The 20,420-nt window shown below is 40.9% G+C and overlaps 1 protein-coding gene across 1 annotated transcript; it reads right to left on the reverse strand.

Annotated features, from left to right (window-relative positions):
• Positions 1-3,026: 3,026 nt before the first annotated feature.
• LOC308293696 (mixed lineage kinase domain-like protein) lies at positions 3,027-19,715 on the reverse strand (the record flags this gene model as incomplete). The annotated part of the gene is made up of 9 exons (XM_080736291.1): positions 19,656-19,715; positions 13,729-14,187; positions 12,256-12,433; positions 11,487-11,587; positions 10,815-10,935; positions 7,102-7,186; positions 6,841-6,967; positions 6,264-6,410; positions 3,027-3,076 (listed from the first exon to the last, which is right to left on the reverse strand). The coding sequence occupies exons 2-9, from the start codon at positions 14,183-14,185 to the stop codon at positions 3,027-3,029; spliced, it is 1,266 nt and encodes a 421-aa protein (XP_080592417.1). The 5' UTR covers positions 14,186-14,187; positions 19,656-19,715.
• Positions 19,716-20,420: the final 705 nt, after the last annotated feature.

Raw genomic sequence — 20,420 nt, forward strand, 5'->3', positions numbered from 1 at the left:
TGGTTTCAAATTGCCAAAGTAAGCAGTGTTGAAACAATCAGAGTAGGGAGTTTTTATTCTTTGCACAAAGCATTGCTCTGTAGCATTATAGTAATTTCAATAATTATTCCAATTTAAAGTAACTTACTTCCATTACACTCATGTTAACTGATTGTATCTTATAGAGTAACACATTGATTGATTGATTGATTGATTGATTGATTGATTGAAGAGTTTATTAGCAGTTTGCAATAGAAAAGAGTACCATTTCATGACAGCACAAATCACTGGTACAAGGTCAACTAAAAGGAGATCCTAGTAAGCTTTACGGCTTATTTACACAGGAACCACTTCTTGTATCTCATATAACATTGAAAGACAGACGGATAGAACAGAGTACTTTGCATATAGGATAACATCAATTACAAAAGCGAATACAAGCGATAAAAACAATAGATGGGGGCTTAGTCTATTTACACATCACTAGTAGCAGCCACCTGGGTGACCTTTCAGACCGGTTTTGAAGGAGGCTAGGGATTTGCACACCTTTAAGGCCTGCGGGAGGACGTTCCACGTTCCACATGTTGGTGGTATAGCTGGAGAACGAATTAGAGCCTTTTATAGTGTTAAATCGGGGTTGAACATGATTAGTGGAGCTGCCTCTGGTGTTGTGATTGTGGACATCCTTGGCATTTAGGAAGTAGTTTGTCAGGTACATGGGTATCTTGGAGGTGTAGTGTGTCTTGTACAACAGGCCCATTGCAAGATGCTGTACTCTGTCAGCTATGTAAGCCACCCCAAGTTTATGTAGTGTTAAGCGGTGATTATATGGGCACATTTCCTAATAATGATGGCTGAATCTGGCAATCTGGTACACTTCCCCTTCTTGAGAACACTCTGAAGAAGGGGAAGTGTACCAGATTGCCTAATTGACTCTGAGGGTGTACACATGAAACCAAATGTACCCGTACAGGTCCATTTGGTTCCATTTGAGACCCAGGTGGGGATGGTAGAAATGTTTTTAATGGTAAAGCTGTCAAAGATCACTCGTACACAGGCATGATGGCACCATTGTTTAATAACCACTTTTATTTACACAATGATATAACAACAGATATACAGAGAAGAGTCATATTATCATACAGTATACTCATACAGTACCTCACAAAACAAACTGATACCAATACTTCTCAGCCTCAAAGAGATAGTTCACCCCCAAAAAGACTTTTCCCCCCTATCGATTACTCAAAATTAACAATTTAGGAATGTCATGGTGATGTTTTTGTTTTTGTCGTATTCCTAAAACAAATTTTGAGTCTCTGATGCCTCATTCACACTACAGATATATAGTTGAACGTTTTGCTTGGTAATTCAATGTAATCTCAATGGAAACCAGCTTTAAAGGCTGGATTCCAAGGACAGCCGACACGCCCAGCCTTTAAAGCTGGTTTCCATTGAGATTACATTGAATTACCAAGCAAAACGTTCAACTATATATCTGTAGTGTGAATGAGGCATAACTCCACCGGTCATCTAATATAATTATTGGCTCTGGAATGCAACAAAAACTAAAACATCTCCATGAATTCAAGGCTTCATTGTGGTGTGTAATTGATAGAAAATATTTTATTTTATTTTGGGAGTGAACTACCCCTTTAAGTCCATGACCCACCTAATTCATGATCCACCCAATTCCAACACACTTTGCTAGTTTGCGATGGCTCAGGGTAGAAGACAGGGTTAAGCATATCAATTGGATTGGTATTTAAGATACCCCTCATACCTGTCAAACTACATCTCTAAAGTGAGTGACACCCACACAGCCACAACACTGGAGGGAGCAACCACACTCTTGGTACCTCCCACATTTAGAACAGAACAAACATGGGGACATTTCTCATTCTACTAATCTGCCACCAACATGTGGAATGCCCTGACCCATCCATTAAAAAGGTGGTGCCATAGTTTTGTACTTTTTCTGTTTAGTATGGAGTTAACATTACCCTAATAGACCCCCTGGTGTGGTTATAATATTCCCTGTCTTCCCTGTGTATTTTTGGTTACTTTGAAAGATGAAAGCCTCTGAGTCAAAACACCCAATTGAAATACACAGATATAATGACATCATAATAGCATCCTCTCCCCTTTTCACCATCCAACAACATCTGTAGGAGTGTCTAACTTCAGCTGGGTCGGCCACCCACCTGACCACCAGGCAGAACAGGTCGGTGTGGCCACATAAAAACATAATTTTAACACTTTTTTTGAAAAAAAATCTTTCCCCGCGGCCGGGGGGAATCATGGCACCCCATCCAGGAGTTGTAACACTGGTTTCTTTCAAAACTGGCAAACAAAACTAACAGGAGACCACAACGGGAGGTCCATGTAATTTCCCATCTCCTTTGTACATTCAGTATAATGTTTTGTATTTGTGGATGATATGTATTATTGTGTTAATTTAATAATAATAATAATAATATCTCAAATTTATATAGCGCTTTTCTGAGTACCCAAAGACGCTTTACATGGGGCAAAAAAGGAACAAAATAAACAACTTTATTAATGAAAAGAATTTAGTGTTGATGAACTGAATAGGACCGCAATGGAAACAAGTCCCCAGGACTTTTGTTTGTGTTATCCTTTTAGCCTTAATGACTTTAACTGTAACTGTACTGTGCTGTGCTTTGACAATTGAAGTATTCAATCAAACAAATCAATAATCATGTCCTGAACATAATCATTGTTCTCCATTAAAATCCTATTATTAAATTGATGCTAAGCCACAACCAAGCATTTATTTTGATGGGCTGCATCCATTGAGAGAAAAGGCTTGATTTCTTTTCATAGGAAACTGTCGAAAAAATCTCCCGTTAACAAAAAACGAATTGTAAACTTACACTAACATTAAGCCGTAATATATATTTTTTAATTTAAATCATACGCATTTGAGTGTTGGTCAAACAGTGACAAGACTTTTATGTCCTGAACCGTAACACATGGTACAACATAGATCCATAAATGCTATTCTTCTGAGAACACCCGTCAGCTTACTCCTCATCCAAATACTCCACCAACATGCGCAGCTTGTCCACCAGCACTGTAGAATAGAGATAAATAGCATTTATTTTTGGGGATGTTTATGGTTATGGGGTTAGAGAGGTAAACAACTGTGTTATTGAGGTGAAGCAATAAAGAAAATTGACATTTAATGCATTTTGCCACTTGCATTTCCGGCCTAGAGTGAGTATAGACAGTACAGACAGTGAGTACAGACAGAGAATACAGACAAGCCGGGATGAGTTCTACCGGGACTGTAGTCCCATCATCGTAGCCAGATAACTATATTCCACAATCTCCGAATGCAGTTTGTCACCTTAACTCATTACTTCCATATCCCGAGTTTCTCAAGTTATTCCTGTTAAACTAATTCCAGTTAAACTAATGACCGAAGTCTTTTTTGTTTTCAGAAAACAGAACAAGAAATAAACATTCAAAACCAAACTATAGGATATTTCTTAATCATTTCAACCAAAAGGTTTATAACAATATATGACTAGTGACATAACAATAACACTGTCTGTCAGTTATGTGACATTGGCGGATTAAATGTGATTAAATAGGATTAAACCTGATTTAGGCCAAAATATTTACTGACTTACCCCCCAGCCATTTTCTTTGTCTAAGGCACAAAACTTAGGCCTGTCTTAGGCCAAAGATAAAATAGCAAATTGCCTATTTTGGCCAAGAGATGCGCCATTATACTTAAAGGGGCAGGAACAGCATGATCCTTTTCAATTAGGAGATTAGGAGGCCATATTTTAACAGGGGTAGCCAGTGTCATGAGGAGCTACTTATTAGGCAAAAATAAAAATGTCCTCAATGAATTACATTCATTGTGGAAGGCAACAGTCTAGCTCTCGTCTCGACCCCGTTGGAATAGTTTGCCCATGGGGGTGAGTTAGAAGTGCACATTTGATTTGATTTGATCTTTATGTATCTTGAACAAATAAAACAGTACAGAAAACTATACATCAACATCAGCACAATTTCAAAAACAACGATTGTGTTCAAGAAGGGAGGGAGAAGCAAACGCTTATTTTGTCCGGCCCCCATCATACAATGATAAAAGTAAAAATATTATAAAACTAAATATGTTACAAAATGTTATGCAATAGTAATAATAATAATACCGTAAAAGAAATACATATACATTAAAGAAAAGAAAAAACTAACAATAATCAAAATACATCATATAAAGTAACAAGTCATAGTAATTCACTATAAAATCAAATCAACTGGCCATAATGTTGCATGAGTGACTGCTTGTAGCAGCACATTCAGATCATGCCTGGGATTAAAGGCACCTAGGTCTCTTTTTTCACATTTTGTCTACTTCAATGTTTCCCAAACAAGTTTGGGAAGTTTGACAGTTCTTATGGGCCGCAAGTAAATACCACTTTATTAACAGCCTGATGTCAGACATCAGTTCCGCATACGGAGATTCCGAACCTTTCGCCAACCTTGGGATTTTATTTTTTAGTACTCATGCGCGGGCGCGCGCCCGCAGCGCCCGCCCAGTGCCCGTGCCGCAAATTTTGCTGTTTCCCCGCAGGTGCACGAAACACGCACAGTGTATATTTTGGGGGATCCCACACGCCTTTTTGGGTGGGATCTTTACAGTTATGTTAAAAATTCACACCAGAAAGGTAGCACATTGCATGTCTTGACTTACACTAATAATGGAGGCAAGATGTTATATAAATGTTAAATAAAAATGCCATTTGGTCAGGAGAAAAGGTAGTATTACCAGGCAATACAGTAATGTTGCATTGGCAATATTGTTGACAAATCTTTAATAAAATATACTAACTGCACTTGCTCACAGTTAATTAACAATAGACTAGCAAAACAGTCTATCACCAGTGACTTTATGAATTAACATACATCAATATAATCATGTTATTCAAATTGAAAAATAGCTTTACATTGTCAGGTAGGCTATTTACCTGTAAATATTTACCTGTGTCTTTGTTAAACATTGTTAATTGAGCAGCCTAAATAAAACCACCTTTCTGTGCATGATTTGCATGAAGTTGAAAGTATTCAACTCATGTAGGTTTCTATTGCATTCATGAATTGATATATTGGCCTACATTGTGTATAGATCACATACCGTCTAGTCTGTGTATTCATTCATAGAGGCTACAGGCTACTCATTGTTAATAAACCATTAATGTCTTCATATATTCACAGGTGATACATAACTCGTTCACCTTTAATGTTTTTGACAATACACATAGTCCTCCTAATTCATTCATACTCATTTAGAGATAGAGTGGAACAGGCAGCCCAGTATTTTATTTTCATTATTTTGGATCTTTACTCTAAAGCCCAATCATGGTCAATGTATACTTCAGTTCATTGACCTGGTTACAAGTTTTGACATTTCCCGACTTTGCTCACGTGCAACACCGTCGTATGACGAAGTATAACACAGGCTTCATACAAAACAAGCTTTCGCGACCGCAGTTTAATAGTATAATAGTATAATATTATTGATTCACTTGATTAAAACCGCGGTCGCGTCGTGGAGAGGAGCGACAACAACATAACAATCATTTCATTCTCACCATCGTGGCTGCTATGACATGTGAATTCACTTCAGAGGAGTGTTTTAAAAGTTTATCTTAATATATTACCTGTTAAGACTACTACTCGTTGCACGGCAGCATTGTGGGGGCGACTCGGACGACTCGCACAACACGGCCATTCTCCGTTTATCTTCTTTATAAATTAATCAGATTAATATCGCCGTTGTACAAACCGAGCGGCGATAGCTGGCGATAGCTATGAGATGAGTAGTGTACACATAGAGTTGAGTGTACACTCTGAAAAGTGAAAACCAAAACAAACGAACTCCTCCATGGCATCCGGTTCAATTCTTCTTCTGCCGAAAAAACGAGCATACCATTCAAGTGGTGCCTGGGAGGAACTACACGGCAGGGATAAAAAATGTTTCGCCTAGTGTGCTGCAGCATGTTGTTATACCACGGCGCGCCCATCCCCCGAAGTTGCGTAGCAATGAGGGGAAATATCGTATCTGGGTATTGACACTTAAAATGCGTGCTTTGTACGCAAAATGCGTACAGTTTGGCAGGTCTGCATACTGTACATACACACTCACAGAGATTTCTCGCATTTATTGTAAGATATTTACCTACAGTATATATATATATATATATATAATATATATATATATAATTATAGACGATAAACACCGTTACCTCCAGCTGTTGGCCTTTGGAAGGCGTCGAAAGCACGACAGGTGTTGATCAGTTCCCCCAGCTTTTTAGGACAGTCGTCAGGAAAGGGTTCCAGCACTCGCTTCTCCTCACACACTCTCTGAAAGATGTCGACATCTGTGGTACAATCTGTTATGTGAGAGAAATTGTTATTATAATACGTACCGTACATAAAGTGTGCAAGAAAACGCACAGTAAGTGCGTTAACCACAGTTTTCAGGACATACACACCGTCGAGAGGTTTCTGGCAGGTTGCGATTTCCCACAGGACCATTCCAAGACTGGGAAAAAGAAAAGAAAAATACAGTGTGGTTTGGTTCATTCATTTGTTTCAGTTAATTGATTATCCTCTGAATCTTACTGTTTTTATGCATTTTATTTGTTTGTTTATAAAAAATATATAGATCTTTTTCTGTTTTCTTATCTAAAACCGTTAGGCGTTATCCCACGTTTTTTGTAACCCTTTTTTTCCACCCGGTGTCAATTGACTAATGTAATCCTGGGTGCTGAACTCCCTCTGCCAACCTATTAATGTAGAGGACTGACCTGTACATCTCACAGATCTTGCAGTATGGATGGTTGACACTATCCAGCTGCTCTGGTGAGCGGTAGCGCAGAGCGCACTCTGGGTCCTTGCAATTCCTTCTCAAGGACGTCTCTGTTTGTGCCAGCTCCAGACCACCCAGCTAGTCACAAAAAAGACAGCCAATAAAGGATAATACAGTATAAAAATACAGAAGCTGTGAAATGTGAACAAAATTAAAAGACCAAATTAATGATTTCATATACAAAATATGCTTTATATTTAACTCCTGCATACCTTAACTCTGTAGCCTTCGTCTACCATGAACTTGTCGCTGCTGATGGCCGCATGGACTTTGGATTTTTTCTCTGACTGATGTAGCCTATAGAGGAAACAATACCAGCAGTTAGTTGTCAGTGTGTTACTTATCCAAATCAACTATATATCAAATATATATATATATATATATATATATATATATATATATATATATATATTTCTACCACTTTTTCGAGTCACGTGTTCAAATACTGGATTCTGATTGGCTAAATTCCGGAGGTTATGAGAGGACTACTGCCGCAAAGTTGTGTGTCCGAGATCAATGCGCCTCAGTGTACATCCGGGGACTTTCCCCCAACCAACAAATGAAGGTCGCAGCGGTCCTATGTTTACTAACGTGCGTACTATCGTCGATTTATTTGGATCCAATGCAATCCGCCAACTTTAAAGCCCCTTTTCTCTGAACCTATGCCTTTCTGGAAGCGAACAGCCTCTATTTACGGCCGGAACGGTCCTTCTAACTGACGTTAGCTTAGCTGTATGCTAGACATCTTTCTCTGCATGGAGTTGGCGTCATCTGGTGGTGAGTAGAAGATGTTTGTGGAACTATTTGCTGTCGTCGCGGAGGTTTTATAGGCAATAATGATTGTAACTTAAGATCCTTGCAAGTTACAACTATGTGTTTTCTTTCATGTATACGGGAAAAAGTGGTAGAAAAGTTATTTACCACTCGGGGTCGGACATTATGCTCTCATAATGTCCTGAGTGCGGGTGTTATCGGACTCGGCTGCGCCTCGTCCGATAACACCCGCACTCAGGACATTATGAGAGCATAATGTCCTCTCACTCGGGGTAAATTGCTTACATATATTAGGGCTGGGATGCGATTAAAATTTTTAATCTAATTAATTACAGGCTCTGTGATTAATTAATCACAATTAATCGCATTTTAATCGCACATCAATCTTTGACCCGAGAAGCATTTTTTTTCAAGTAAATCACATTTTGTTGTACGAGTGAATCAACGAGTGAGTTTTTTAAATGTAAATTTCGCATCCACTGGGCCAAGCAAAGCGCTCTGATTGGCTACTTCTCCCTTTGCGTTTGTTGTCTCTTCTTGGTTGGTGCATCGCTATGATCAGTATGCCCGATTCAGTGCGATTAAAATGCGTTAATTTTTTTAATCGCGTTAATTTTCTGTAGTTAATTAATCGCAATTAATCAGTTAAAGTCCCAGCCTTAATATATATATATATATATATATATATATATATATATATATATATATATATATATATATATATATTAGAGCTGGGGATCGATTAAAATATTTAATCTGATTCATCGCATGATTGTCCATAGTTAATCACAATTAATCGCAAATTAATCGCACATTTTGTATCTGTCCTAAAATTACCTTAAACAGATATGTAATACTCATATCAACATGGGAGGTAGAAAAATACTTGATTTATTCAAATTCTATATGACAAATAGGCTTACTGTCCAGAATCTTCGAGAAAATATGTGTTTCCATCAGGACAGATTTAAATTAACTTTTATACTTGGCATTTAATCAACCACAGCATCCCTATTCTGGGGGGAGAATTCACCAAAAATCGCCGATCTACAAGCTCACAATAAGATGCGTTGTGAGCTTGTAATCTTTTATTTTGTGAAGAGTTTGTGTATGGAAAAATTACTCAAGTACAGTGCAGCGTTTTACAAAGCATCTAGGCTCTAGGTTTAACTGAAGTAATATTGATGGGCTACATTTGAAATATTATCAAAGTATTCTGAGGCACCCTGGACTGGTGTTACGATTATGACACCCCGGCTAGTTCACTTTGAGAAAATCTTCTGTGGGGTCGGCGATAGGGCCTTTCTGTGTGGAGTTTCCATGTTCTCCCCGTGTCTCCTAGGGTTGATACCCTCACAAAACATGCAGTAATCCTGGTCTCAATAATGCCTCCCCCTGGCCAGCCGGGGTTTTTTTGATTGAAGATTGATTGATTGATTGAAGACTTTATTAGAAGTTTGCATAGGAAAAGGTACAGTTTCATGACGGTACAGTTCACTGGTACAAGGTCTACTAAAAGGAGATCCATGAAAAGACTAAGCTTATTTCCACTGGAAACCATTGAAGTATCTCATATAAAAAGGGGCGCTTGATGGAGGGGAAAGGAACTGGTTGGAATAACGTGTTCCTCCCACGCGCTACGTCCATCCTGGGGAAAATCCCCCGTCAGGTGAAAAGAAACAACTTGGACTACTCATGCATTGAAGGAAGCATAAGGTCAGTCCGTTGTCTCCCCAGGTGCGGCAGAGGGAGAGCAGAGCCCAGGATTACATAGGCAATTGGCACTGGGTGAAAAATGGGTTGCAAAATCGTGGGATAAAAAAAAAAAAAAAAAAAAAAAAGGAAAACCTTCTGTTATGTTATGATGTAGACACTGTGATGGCTCATTGGTAGCCTTAGATTAACAATACATTTACATTAACGTGACGACGACACAAATTGCAGAGGTTTCGCTAGGAGATTAAATGTAGGCTAGCTCGTTGAAGATGTGTGGCACAAGGCATTATGCCCGTCCAGTTCCCTGGCCGCTGCGATCATGTTGTGTGCACTGTCGGTGGTCAGCAGTTTGCTGACTTTATTTTCTATGATACACTCTCCGGCTACACGCATGGCAGAGGCTTTGGTGCAGACAGGTACAGACCAGTTCCAGGGCTAGTAGGCTACGTAACGTCTTCATAACAGTCAGCGCATGCAACAGAATCCTCCACTCCCCGTCAAAATAATGCGCTGTGTTCTCGAGGGAACTGTGATTACTGAGTGAAGTCCAATAGTCTCCAATCAGTGCCGTTAAAAGGATTTTGCATTAATTAGATAATATCGCGTTAAAGTTATACCATGTAACTTTTTTTATAAAACAAATCTTAAAATTGTCCTAACTGTTAAATCGCTAAAGTTTTAGAACACCCACTCCGTTATTTTCAGCTTCTAAAGCCTTCTCTTTATATGTTTTCTATGAGCCGTGGGGGGGGGGGGGGGGAGAATTTCGCGGCAAAATGACGTCATCTGCATCATCTGTATACGTTGTGTATACGTTGGCCAATCACATCGCGGATCATACACACATGATACACTACCGGCCAATCACAGCTTATCTGCCGTGTCTTCAGGAAGTAGCCTCGCTCAGCTACAGTGTTTACCACGGTTTACCATGGTGAAGGATTCTTAACCTCTTAATCCCCAAATCCTGGCCAGAAAATTACGTTCTACCATGCGTTCTACCCCTCCACGTATTTGTATCAGTCGCGGTGGTTTGCGGCGCCGCTCCGGTGGTCCGGGGCGGTGGTCCGTGACGACTCTGGGCGGAAAACGGCCGAAAAAAGCAATACCGCTGACCACTAGTTTAGCAACTTACACAGTATAGCTTTAACTTCCCCAGCCTTAATATATGTATATATATATATATATATATATATATATATACACACACACACACACACACACACACACACACACACACACACACACACACACACACACACACACACACACACACACACACACACACACACACACACACACACACACACACACACACACACACACACACATACTGTAGACAATCAAAGGAAGAGCATGATTCTTACTGGTTGAACTTATTTTGAATCTTATTGGTTTGTCTTTCTCTGTCAAAGACTCTCCACTGGGAACTCACCTGTAGATGCCCTGCGCAGCATCGAAGCACATGCGAGCCTTCCTGCTCCAAGACAGATGTTTGGGGTTGTCCAAAACCTCTCTCAGACTTCCCTTCTCGCAGTACTCCATGACGATGAGTCCTGCTGGCAGCGAAAAGGACATCTCATATTATTTCATTTTGACAGCAACCTTTGATGTAGTTATAGTCATAGTCTTTATCATATTTGAGTCATCTGAAATGTTTTAGTTTTAGTCTAGTTTTTGTTGACTAAATATCATATGATTTTAGTCGACTAAATCTACAAAATGAATTTTGGCAGGCCTTGAAGGCGTCGTAATGGCTGAGTAAGAGTTTATACTTGGTTGCATGCTGAGAGCAGCAGATCACAATGTTGTGAGCATGTGCTGCAGATCTGCTATTTTCAAAGTGACACACCTGACATAAAATTACTAATTCGTTAGTTCTACTGGATCCCTATCTAACATTTTAGTCATCATAGCTTAGCCTTTATCGAGTTTTTATTTAGTTCTCGTCAGTCTAAAAGGTAGTCAACATTATAATTTTCGTCATAGTTTTAGTCTACGGAATTAACACTGATTGGAGACATAGAGAGTAGTAAGATGAAAGCAGACGATATCGTGATTTCAATAATGCTTCTAAACAAGCACAATTATAGACAAAAGGACTCACCTTCAGCACCCTGGAAACAGACGCCGAACATCCTCAGTATGTACGGTGATTCATAACAAATCATGTCTTTGATCTCCTTTTCGAACACCTTCACCACCTCGCTTTTAGGGAAACAAGACAGTTCATAGATTAACACTCAGCTCTTAGGGAAATAACACAGTACCCTAGAATCATACATGGGCCACTGGCGACCCGGGGGCCACATGCTGCACCCAGTCAGGCCCGCTCTCTCCCCACACTGTACCTGATTGCCTATTGAAATGTTAAACTATTGTTCAATTACAGAGGTGGTTCTCAAATACTTTGGGCCAGGGACCCCCAGACCTCAAACCTTTCCAAACCTTTTCGTTATTTCCTTTGTAGATCTGCTATTCTGCCCAACATATAAATGGGTAAAGTGGTTGTGATGCTCTGTTAACTACTTTTGCTGCATGGGGACCCCCTTGGTGAATGTCCCCCCAGAATAGGGATGCTGGGGTTTAATTGGTTATTTTCGATCTGTGCTATTAAATGGAAACCGATAACATAAACTGTATCTTAAAAAAAAGAAAAAAGAAATACTACTCCTTTAAGGGGAAATATTTACATATTTGACATAAATGTAAGGTTCTGTAAAGTAACAATGCAAGTCAGGGGTGCCGTGGATGGAAAAGTTATTTACAGGGGTGCCCTGAGACAAAAATGTTTGAGAACCACTGGTGTATAATAGTGTACTAGCCTAGTCTATTAGAGAATACACATTTGATCAATTAAAACATGTGCCACAGACCTTGATATGACGCCCTTTTGGCAGCGGTATTTTTTGATGGCCACAGGGTATTTCCTGTATTCTCCCTTGTAGACCTCTGAGATGTCGGTCGTTATGATGGGCTTTTTGGGGTGATCGAAGATCAGGTCCTCAGGGATGATCTGTCGGATGTCTTTGGGGATGTTCTCAGACTTCTGAACTGGTGACGGCCAAACCATCAATGAGAAGAAAACACAAACATCAGAACATTAGTTTCACTGTCAGTGGAACTAAATCCCTTTCTGGAATAAAAAACATTGAATAAACACAAATAGCACAGTCTAAAGGGGTTAGTCTGCACTGAGTTGCACTGAGTTTTTTATTTTTTATTTCATCTACACCGACTCTCTTCACCAATTATGTTTAACCACTTGGGGTTCAGGTGTTAAACATCAAGTATAACGTTTTGTTGAAACATCTGTCTAAAGTGCAAACCATGCACTGTATTGGATGGGACTTTAAAGTTGTTTACTTACGCATTTCAATATTTCGTTCCACTTTCATCGCATCCATGTCCAATTTCAGAGCATCCAGTTTCTCCATCACAGTATTTAGCACTGTGAAATACATCTGATATTAAAGCCTCAATAACACAATCAAGATTAACTTCATAAAGCTTGCCTCTGTACAGCTTTTATAATAAGACAAATGCGATGCACTTTTCCACTTAATTATAAATTAGACCTATTTCAAATAGAAATTCTAATAATAAAAACTAGACCTATTTCAAACTGAAATTCTAGTAATAAAAACTAGACCTATTTCAAACTGAAATTCTAGTAATAAAAACTAGACCTATTTCAAACTGAAATTCTAGTAATAAAAACTAGACCTATTTCAAACTGAAATTCTAGTAATAAAAACTAGACCTATTTCAAACTGAAATTCTAGTAATAAAAACTAGACCTATTTCAAACTGACTGGATGAGTCTAGGTGGGGATTAGGGGTTAAGTGCCTTGTAGATCTTGGCAGATCTACAAGCTCACAACTGTGCCCTTGTAGATCTACTGTTGTCATTAATTTGGGTCCCGGGCAAATGTCTAATTTCTTGAGCTAAAACGTTTGGGAACCATATGAAGTCTATATTGGCCTACGTACATTTGGTAAATAAGCAATGTTATATGAAATTGCTGGATTTCAGGTTTTGGAGTTTGACATGATACGCTCTCCTGTGCAAATTGACAAGGAAAGTCCTGGGCCTGGGCCACAGAGTAGTGGTCCAGGCACCTAGGCTGGCAATCCAGACCAGCCTTGCAGCATTGCAGGTTCGAGTGCCAATGCTGACGACCTTTGCTGCGTGTCACCCTCCCCGCTTCCTGTCAGTCTACTATACATCTATAAATAAAAGGCAGAAAAATCTTAAAAAAAAGAAAAAGAAAGTCCTGTATACATCTGTCTCAAAGAACAATGATAGACATCTCACAGAAAAGACAAGACCCCCCCCCAATTCTCACTTTTCGTGATCTCTGCTCGATCCTCCCTGCTGTCTGCCTCATCCTCCCCCCGTTGAGAAGACGCCTTGAACAGCTTGCGCAGGTTATGATCCATCTCCACCTGCAGGTTCAGCGACAGCGTCTGGAAGGCGTCGTTGAGGCGGTCGTTCAAGCTCTCGAACTCTTCCCCGTGGTTGTTGGTTTTCAAGAAGCGCTTGATGAGGTCCTCCCTGTCGGAGGTGTACTTCTCGATGACATCCGTGGCGGACTCGAGCGTGAGCTTGAGCTCCTCGAGGGCCGCGTTCACCTCGGGGGAGTCCTGGGGGGCCCCCTTCTGCTGGGTGGCCCTCAGCAGCTGCTCCAGGCCCTTCACACGGTGCTCCACACGCTGCCATCGTTTCTTGTTGGCCTTCACCTCTTTGCAGAGAGCGTAGAGCTTTTTCGCTATGAGCAGGATGGGGCCTATTAATGCCTCCATGACTGGGAGGGAGAAAGAGGGAAAGATGGCAATAGACTGAATGAAGATTTTGCAGGCACAAACAACATTTTTGCCATGTTTAAACATTGTCTTCGTGTAGCCTATGTACAGTATTATCATGTCATAGTGTCAAAACTGTTAGAGTATCACTGGCCTACACTATTAAGGATACACATGCCATCTAACTTTTCTAACTCAGCTGTGACAAAGATTGCCACAGAATTCGAGGCACACCAGGTCCAAGGAGCCTCAGGCCACACACAGGTAACTATGCATGGAACATGTTATATCCTATTAACCCTGTAAAGCATTGTGCTCATGAGTCATGACACATACTTTACCGCACTGAATCCAAAGACACCACTGTCACACATAACATATTGTGCAGATTTCATCAGTTGTTGTAGCCTACTTAACAAATATTAAGCATGCATACATTACAACTAGGTGCACTTCTGCTGTGAATGAAGACAGTCAACAGGGGAAGAGGAGGACACATGCAGGAAACTACTCATGTTTTTTTTCCCCATGTAATGCCTTGTATCCCCTACAATACCATATTTGCTGCATGAATACAACAATGCCATTATCAAATGCACGTTGTTGCATGTGTACAGTCTGTAAGTAATTACAATAGCAAATACCTTCACTTCTAGCTGAGCACAGGACTGAGTATGAGCCAACAGTCAAACATTGGAAACAGCCACAGGTCACTTCCCCCCATAACGTTCTGCATTGTAGCCACTACACTTACATCATTGTCATTCAAAAAGTACACAATAGGGGTGCCTGCTGGCCTAATGGTCAAGGCGCATACCACACTATGATGCCTGCTGACGTCGCCGGTTCGATTCCCGATCCTGACGACCTTTGCCACATGTCATTCCCCATCTCTCTCCCCATTTCCTGTCAGTCTACTATCCTATCATAAAAAGCCCAAAAGCAAATCTTAAAAATATATATATATGTACACAACAACATAACTGTCACAAACATTGTCATCATAGGCGATTTTAAGGGGTGTCCTAGGGTGCACGTGCACCCCCTGGCCGCCAGGCGGCCATTTTGATTAGCTTTATTTTATAATTATTAAATAAAACAGTGATCGTGATTTGTAAAATGTGCGCAAAAATAGAGGTGGAGGGGCAAGTATTTCAGCTTGCTTGTTTGCAATGTAAGACCTATCAGCTTGCTTGGCGACGGCGCTGTTGGCAGACTTGGCAGGCACTGTGGGTGGGCTGTGAGATTGACACCTGTGCTGGCCGGCTGTGTGACTCTCTGATATGATGACCCACAATTCCGTGATTTCCTTATCTGTTTCCGCCCGCCTAAAACAATATGGATACAGCAGCAGAGCAGCAATAATGGCGAAACGAACTATAAATACAAAGACAATTGACCAATTCTTTATAAAAAAGAGCAAACCCAGTGCCACAACCGATAATTCATCATCAGGAAATGTGAACACGGGTTCACTCGACACTGACAGTAATGCTAATGAACGTGAACCAGAGGAGGTGGACGGAGCTTGCAGCAGCAGTGATCCAGCCACCGACATCACTGTGGAAGGCTCGCCGTTGCCGGAGACCGAGGCCCCGGTTCCTCCACAGCAAGCAAGCCCCACTCCAGACTCAACTGTTGTTACCCCAGGCCCAGACCCAGAGGAGCCAAATGAAGCCAACTTTGTTCATGAAAGAGACCCTTGCCATGGCCCGGATAAAGCCAAGCAGTTTTTGGCTTTGGGTCCATATCAGCCAGAAGATGTAGAATGTCCATTAAAGGCCGCTGGCGAAAAACAACGCAAATTCAGAAAGGAGTGGTTTAAAGATTTTGCCTGGCTGGAGTATAGCGTGCGCCATGACCGGGCGTTCTGCTTTCCATGTCGGGCCTTTGGTTCTGAGAACGCCGAGCAAGCTTTCAGGAGGACAGGTACATAAAGACACATCTCTGTTTACACAATGCTGTTGTACTCCCTCCAAGTGCATAGTCTATTATGTTATGAGCGCAGTTTCTCTACTTTGAGACAACTAAAAACGTATTTACGGACAACCATGACTGATAAAAGAGTGTCAGATATAGGCATTTTACAGATTGAGAAAATACACGAAATTAAAGTGCAGAAAATAATTGAAAGGTTTGCAAGTGCCAAAACCCGGAGGCTGCAGTTCATTGTGTAATAAGGATGTGTCTACTATTTGTTTTTGTGAAATACTTATTTGACACTGTAAATGACTGCTTGATTGCTTGATGAATGATGATTAACTTGATGTTTGGCTTTATATGTCCTGGCTGTGCTGCCTCTGTCTGCAAAATAAGTAAATAAATCCTATAGATAGACATATGGTGTCTAGAAAAAGAAGCACCTGTTTTACACTTTTTTTTGTTTATATTGTGTTACATTTGGGTACAAAATTAACTGCAGAATTCCGCTAAAACAACATTACAAAACCGCTAATATCCGCAATTTTTTCGTGCATGAGGTAATAGAGGTCGTGCACCCCCTGCTGGAAGAGGCTAGAATCGCCTATGATTGTCATCGACAGCAGTGGTTCTCAATCCTTTCGGGCCATGACCCCCAAATAATTTGAAAATAGCCAATTTACAAGATCACAACATCTCACGGTTGCGAGGCGTAGTGTGCTTGTAGATCGGCTATTTTCACAATATATATCAGGCCTCAACTCCTTTCCAACTGCTTATCAGGGTGGGTCCCCAGTTCAAATACGAATATGTTGGGGGGTCACGGCCTGAAAAGGTTGAGAACTGCCGCACTAACAAATCCAGGCAATGCATGGGCATCATCAGACAGTACAATATGGTATCTATGGCTTCCAAGAACGTCACTGGTAGTGGTGTTCAAAGGACAAGGACAAGAACGTCACTGGTAGTGGTGTTCAAAGGACAAGGACAAGAACGTCACTGGTAGTGGTGTTCAAAGGACAAGGACAAGAACGTCACTGGTAGTGGTGTTCAAAGGACAAGGACAAGAACGTCACTGGTAGTGGTGTTCAAAGGACAAGGACAAGAACGTCACTGGTAGTGGTGTTCAAAGGACAAGGACCACTGGTAGTGGTGTTCAAAGGACAAGGACCACTGGTAGTGGTGTTCAAAGGACAAGGACCACTGGTAGTGGTGTTCAAAGGACAAGAACGTTACTGGTAGTGGTGTTCAAAGGACAAGAACGTTACTGGTAGTGGTGTTCAAAGGACAAGGACCACTGGTAGTGGTGTTCAAAGGACAAGAACGTCACTGGTAGTGGTGTTCAAAGGACAAGGACCACTGGTAGTGGTGTTCAAAGGACAAGGACCACTGGTAGTGGTGTTCAAAGGACAAGAACGTCACTGGTAGTGGTGTTCAAAGGACAAGGACCACTGGTAGTGGTGTTCAAAGGACAAGAACGTCACTGGTAGTGGTGTTCAAAGGACAAGGACCACTGGTAGTGGTGTTCAAAGGACAAGGACCACTGGTAGTGGTGTTCAAAGGACAAGGACGTCACTGGTAGTGGTGTTGGTGGTAGTGGTAGTGGTGGTAGTGGTGGTGGTGGTAGTGGTGGTAGTGGTGGTAGTGGTGGTAGTGGTGTTCAAAGGACAAGGACCGAAGACGAGTGTGCAGATGTACAACATTCAGGGATGTGCAGAGAATGTTAGAGAGTCAGGGGCTGAACTTTCTAAAGGGGCCATTTGGTGAAAATATCGAAAATAGCAGATCTCCAAGCTCACAATGTATCACAGTGACGAGTTGTGAGATTTGAGGTCGGCTATTTTCAGTGCTTGATACCACTGAATTAAGCATAATCAAGTCAATACTGGAAATGTGGCTAACGGCATGGATTTCTACAGAATCTACACAGAGAGGGAAATTATTTCAACACAGGAGTTTGGAAATGGTCATCTTCTTGAATGCTTCAGGTATGGCATGGAAAGGGGGCATTTGCATTTCATTCATCATAGTAAAAACTGCATTCATGGTCTGGAGAGGGTACTTTTTACATACGGATAAAAGGACAGGGGCTCAAGCCCCCTTTGATGTCTATGCATGCAATGAAATGTTGTATAGAACAATGAAATGGTGAAACCGTTGGTTTAATGCGACAGCTCCTGACACGGGCGGGTCCACTTTTTTTTTGACAAACATACTTTCAAAGGACTCTATTCTGTTGTGCATTACTTTAGCCATTTCACATTCAAGCACTGAAGGCTGGTTTACTTGTGCACCAGTGGCGACAAGCTCACAACACATTGCACGCTGCAACGTGTTGTGAGCTATTTTCTTTTTTTTTGTCACATTCCTAGGCCCAAAAATGTGATGACCAGCAGTGGTTCCCTATGGAGACACTAACATGCCTGCTTTGTTCCCTATGGAAACACAAAGATTTCTGGCTTAGGAACGTGACAAAAACAAAAATATATATCCATGAATTCAAGTCTCCATGGGATGAGTAATCGATAGGAAAAAAAGTCCTTTTGTGGTTGATCTGTCCCTTTAAGGGTTATAGGTTTATAGGTCATACTCAGCACAACAAGTCTGTGTTGTCCTACAATGTGTTTTGTTTTTGTTTTCTTCTCTTTCTCTCCTTCTTGGGACTGCACCCCGGGGCCATGCAGTGTAACAACATAAATGAACCTTAGACATCTAGACAAGAAAAACTGGTCCAGTTGTCAGCTGTCTCCCTGCTGCATGTCAAACTATTTCAAAATTCACTTCTTTAAAAAAAAACACACAAAGGAACTGAAAGCTTATGGTGAAATCAGTGTCATATTGTTCCTCAAGTCACTGTCACTACTAAAGGGCCAAGATCCATGCTCAACCTTATCAGCCTTTCCAGTGCAACCTTAGACGAAATCATCATGTCAAAGTGCCTTTCCAGTTGAAGCGAAAGTGAAAAAAAAATCACACCCGTGTGAACTGAGCGGTGGTTCCCCCCCCTTCCCCCCTGTGTGTGTGTGTGTGTGTGTGTGTGTGTGTGTGTGCGTGCGTGTGTGTGTGTGTGTGTGTGCCTGGTCTGGCCTGGCCTGAACAACAGCGCCCCTCCCTTAACATGTGTGGTCAGAAAAGGTTACTGCAGGCTACAGACAGACAGACAGACAGACACGCAGACAGACAGACAGACAGACAGACAGACAGACCCACACACACGGCCACGTATAGGAGCGTTGTGACCACCGCTCAAAAAGAAAACTGGATCATAAGTCCATGTGCCTCTAGTAGTAAAGCAGGTCATTTGAACAGTCTACTGTATACAGTACTACACTTTTCATCCATATGACTATACCAGCAATACTCTGGATATGGATGTTGAATGCCACACAGACACAGATGTATGACCCACCCCTGACTGAAACATAATGTTAACGTAACTCTGACAATCACACAAAACTAAATCCTCTCCTCTCTCCCTGTTAAATGAACACTGAGAATGGATCATCTGAGTTCATTTGTATTGATACAAACAAAGCAGTTTAATACTTACTTCAGTCAGACTCAGCTCTGTAGCAGGCCTACAGTCTGCTCTGTCCTGGAGAGAGAACTGTGGACACAATAAACAGGAAGTAAGAAAAGGAAATTATACAGTAGCATTACACGTGAACTTAAGCAACAACGGTTCAGCAACTACAAGTGATTTAAATACAACACAACAAAGAACGTATAAGGAGCTCATTTACCTGCAGTGTGTGGATGCAAAAGTGAAAGCAAACTACAGCTGGTTTTCTGTGCAATCTCTGCTCCTCCTATTTTCTCTGCTTCCTCTCTCTGTCTGACAAGACTGACATGACATGCCTCTGCTGTTCAGTGGTGGAAAGTAACTAAGTACATTTACTCAAGTACATACTGTACTTAAGTACAATTTTGAGGTACTTTTTACCTTGCTGGAGTAGGCTACTTCCAGTTTCAGTACTTTTAATACTACTCCATTACATCTCAAATACAATTACAAAGGCAAATGTTGTGCCACTTTTACTTCACTACATTTATTTGAACACTTTAGTAGTTAATTTTACATGTTGATTATTATTACAAAACATACATTAACCAGCCCTATGTCCAGCCCTCCCCATTTGAAAATAGCTGATCTGCAAGATTTGTATACATTTGAAAACTTTAAATGGGACATTCTGCATAATGAGTACTTTCTACTTTCCGTACTTTAACCACATTTTTGATGACAATACGTCTGTCAAGTGCATTCTGAATTCCGGACTTTGACTTGCAAGAGAGTATTTCTACATTGCAGCAC

This window comes from Nannobrachium achirus, assembly GCF_963921795.1.
Source record: "Nannobrachium achirus genome assembly, chromosome: 11".
Classification (NCBI taxonomy): Eukaryota; Metazoa; Chordata; class Actinopteri; order Myctophiformes; family Myctophidae; genus Nannobrachium; species Nannobrachium achirus.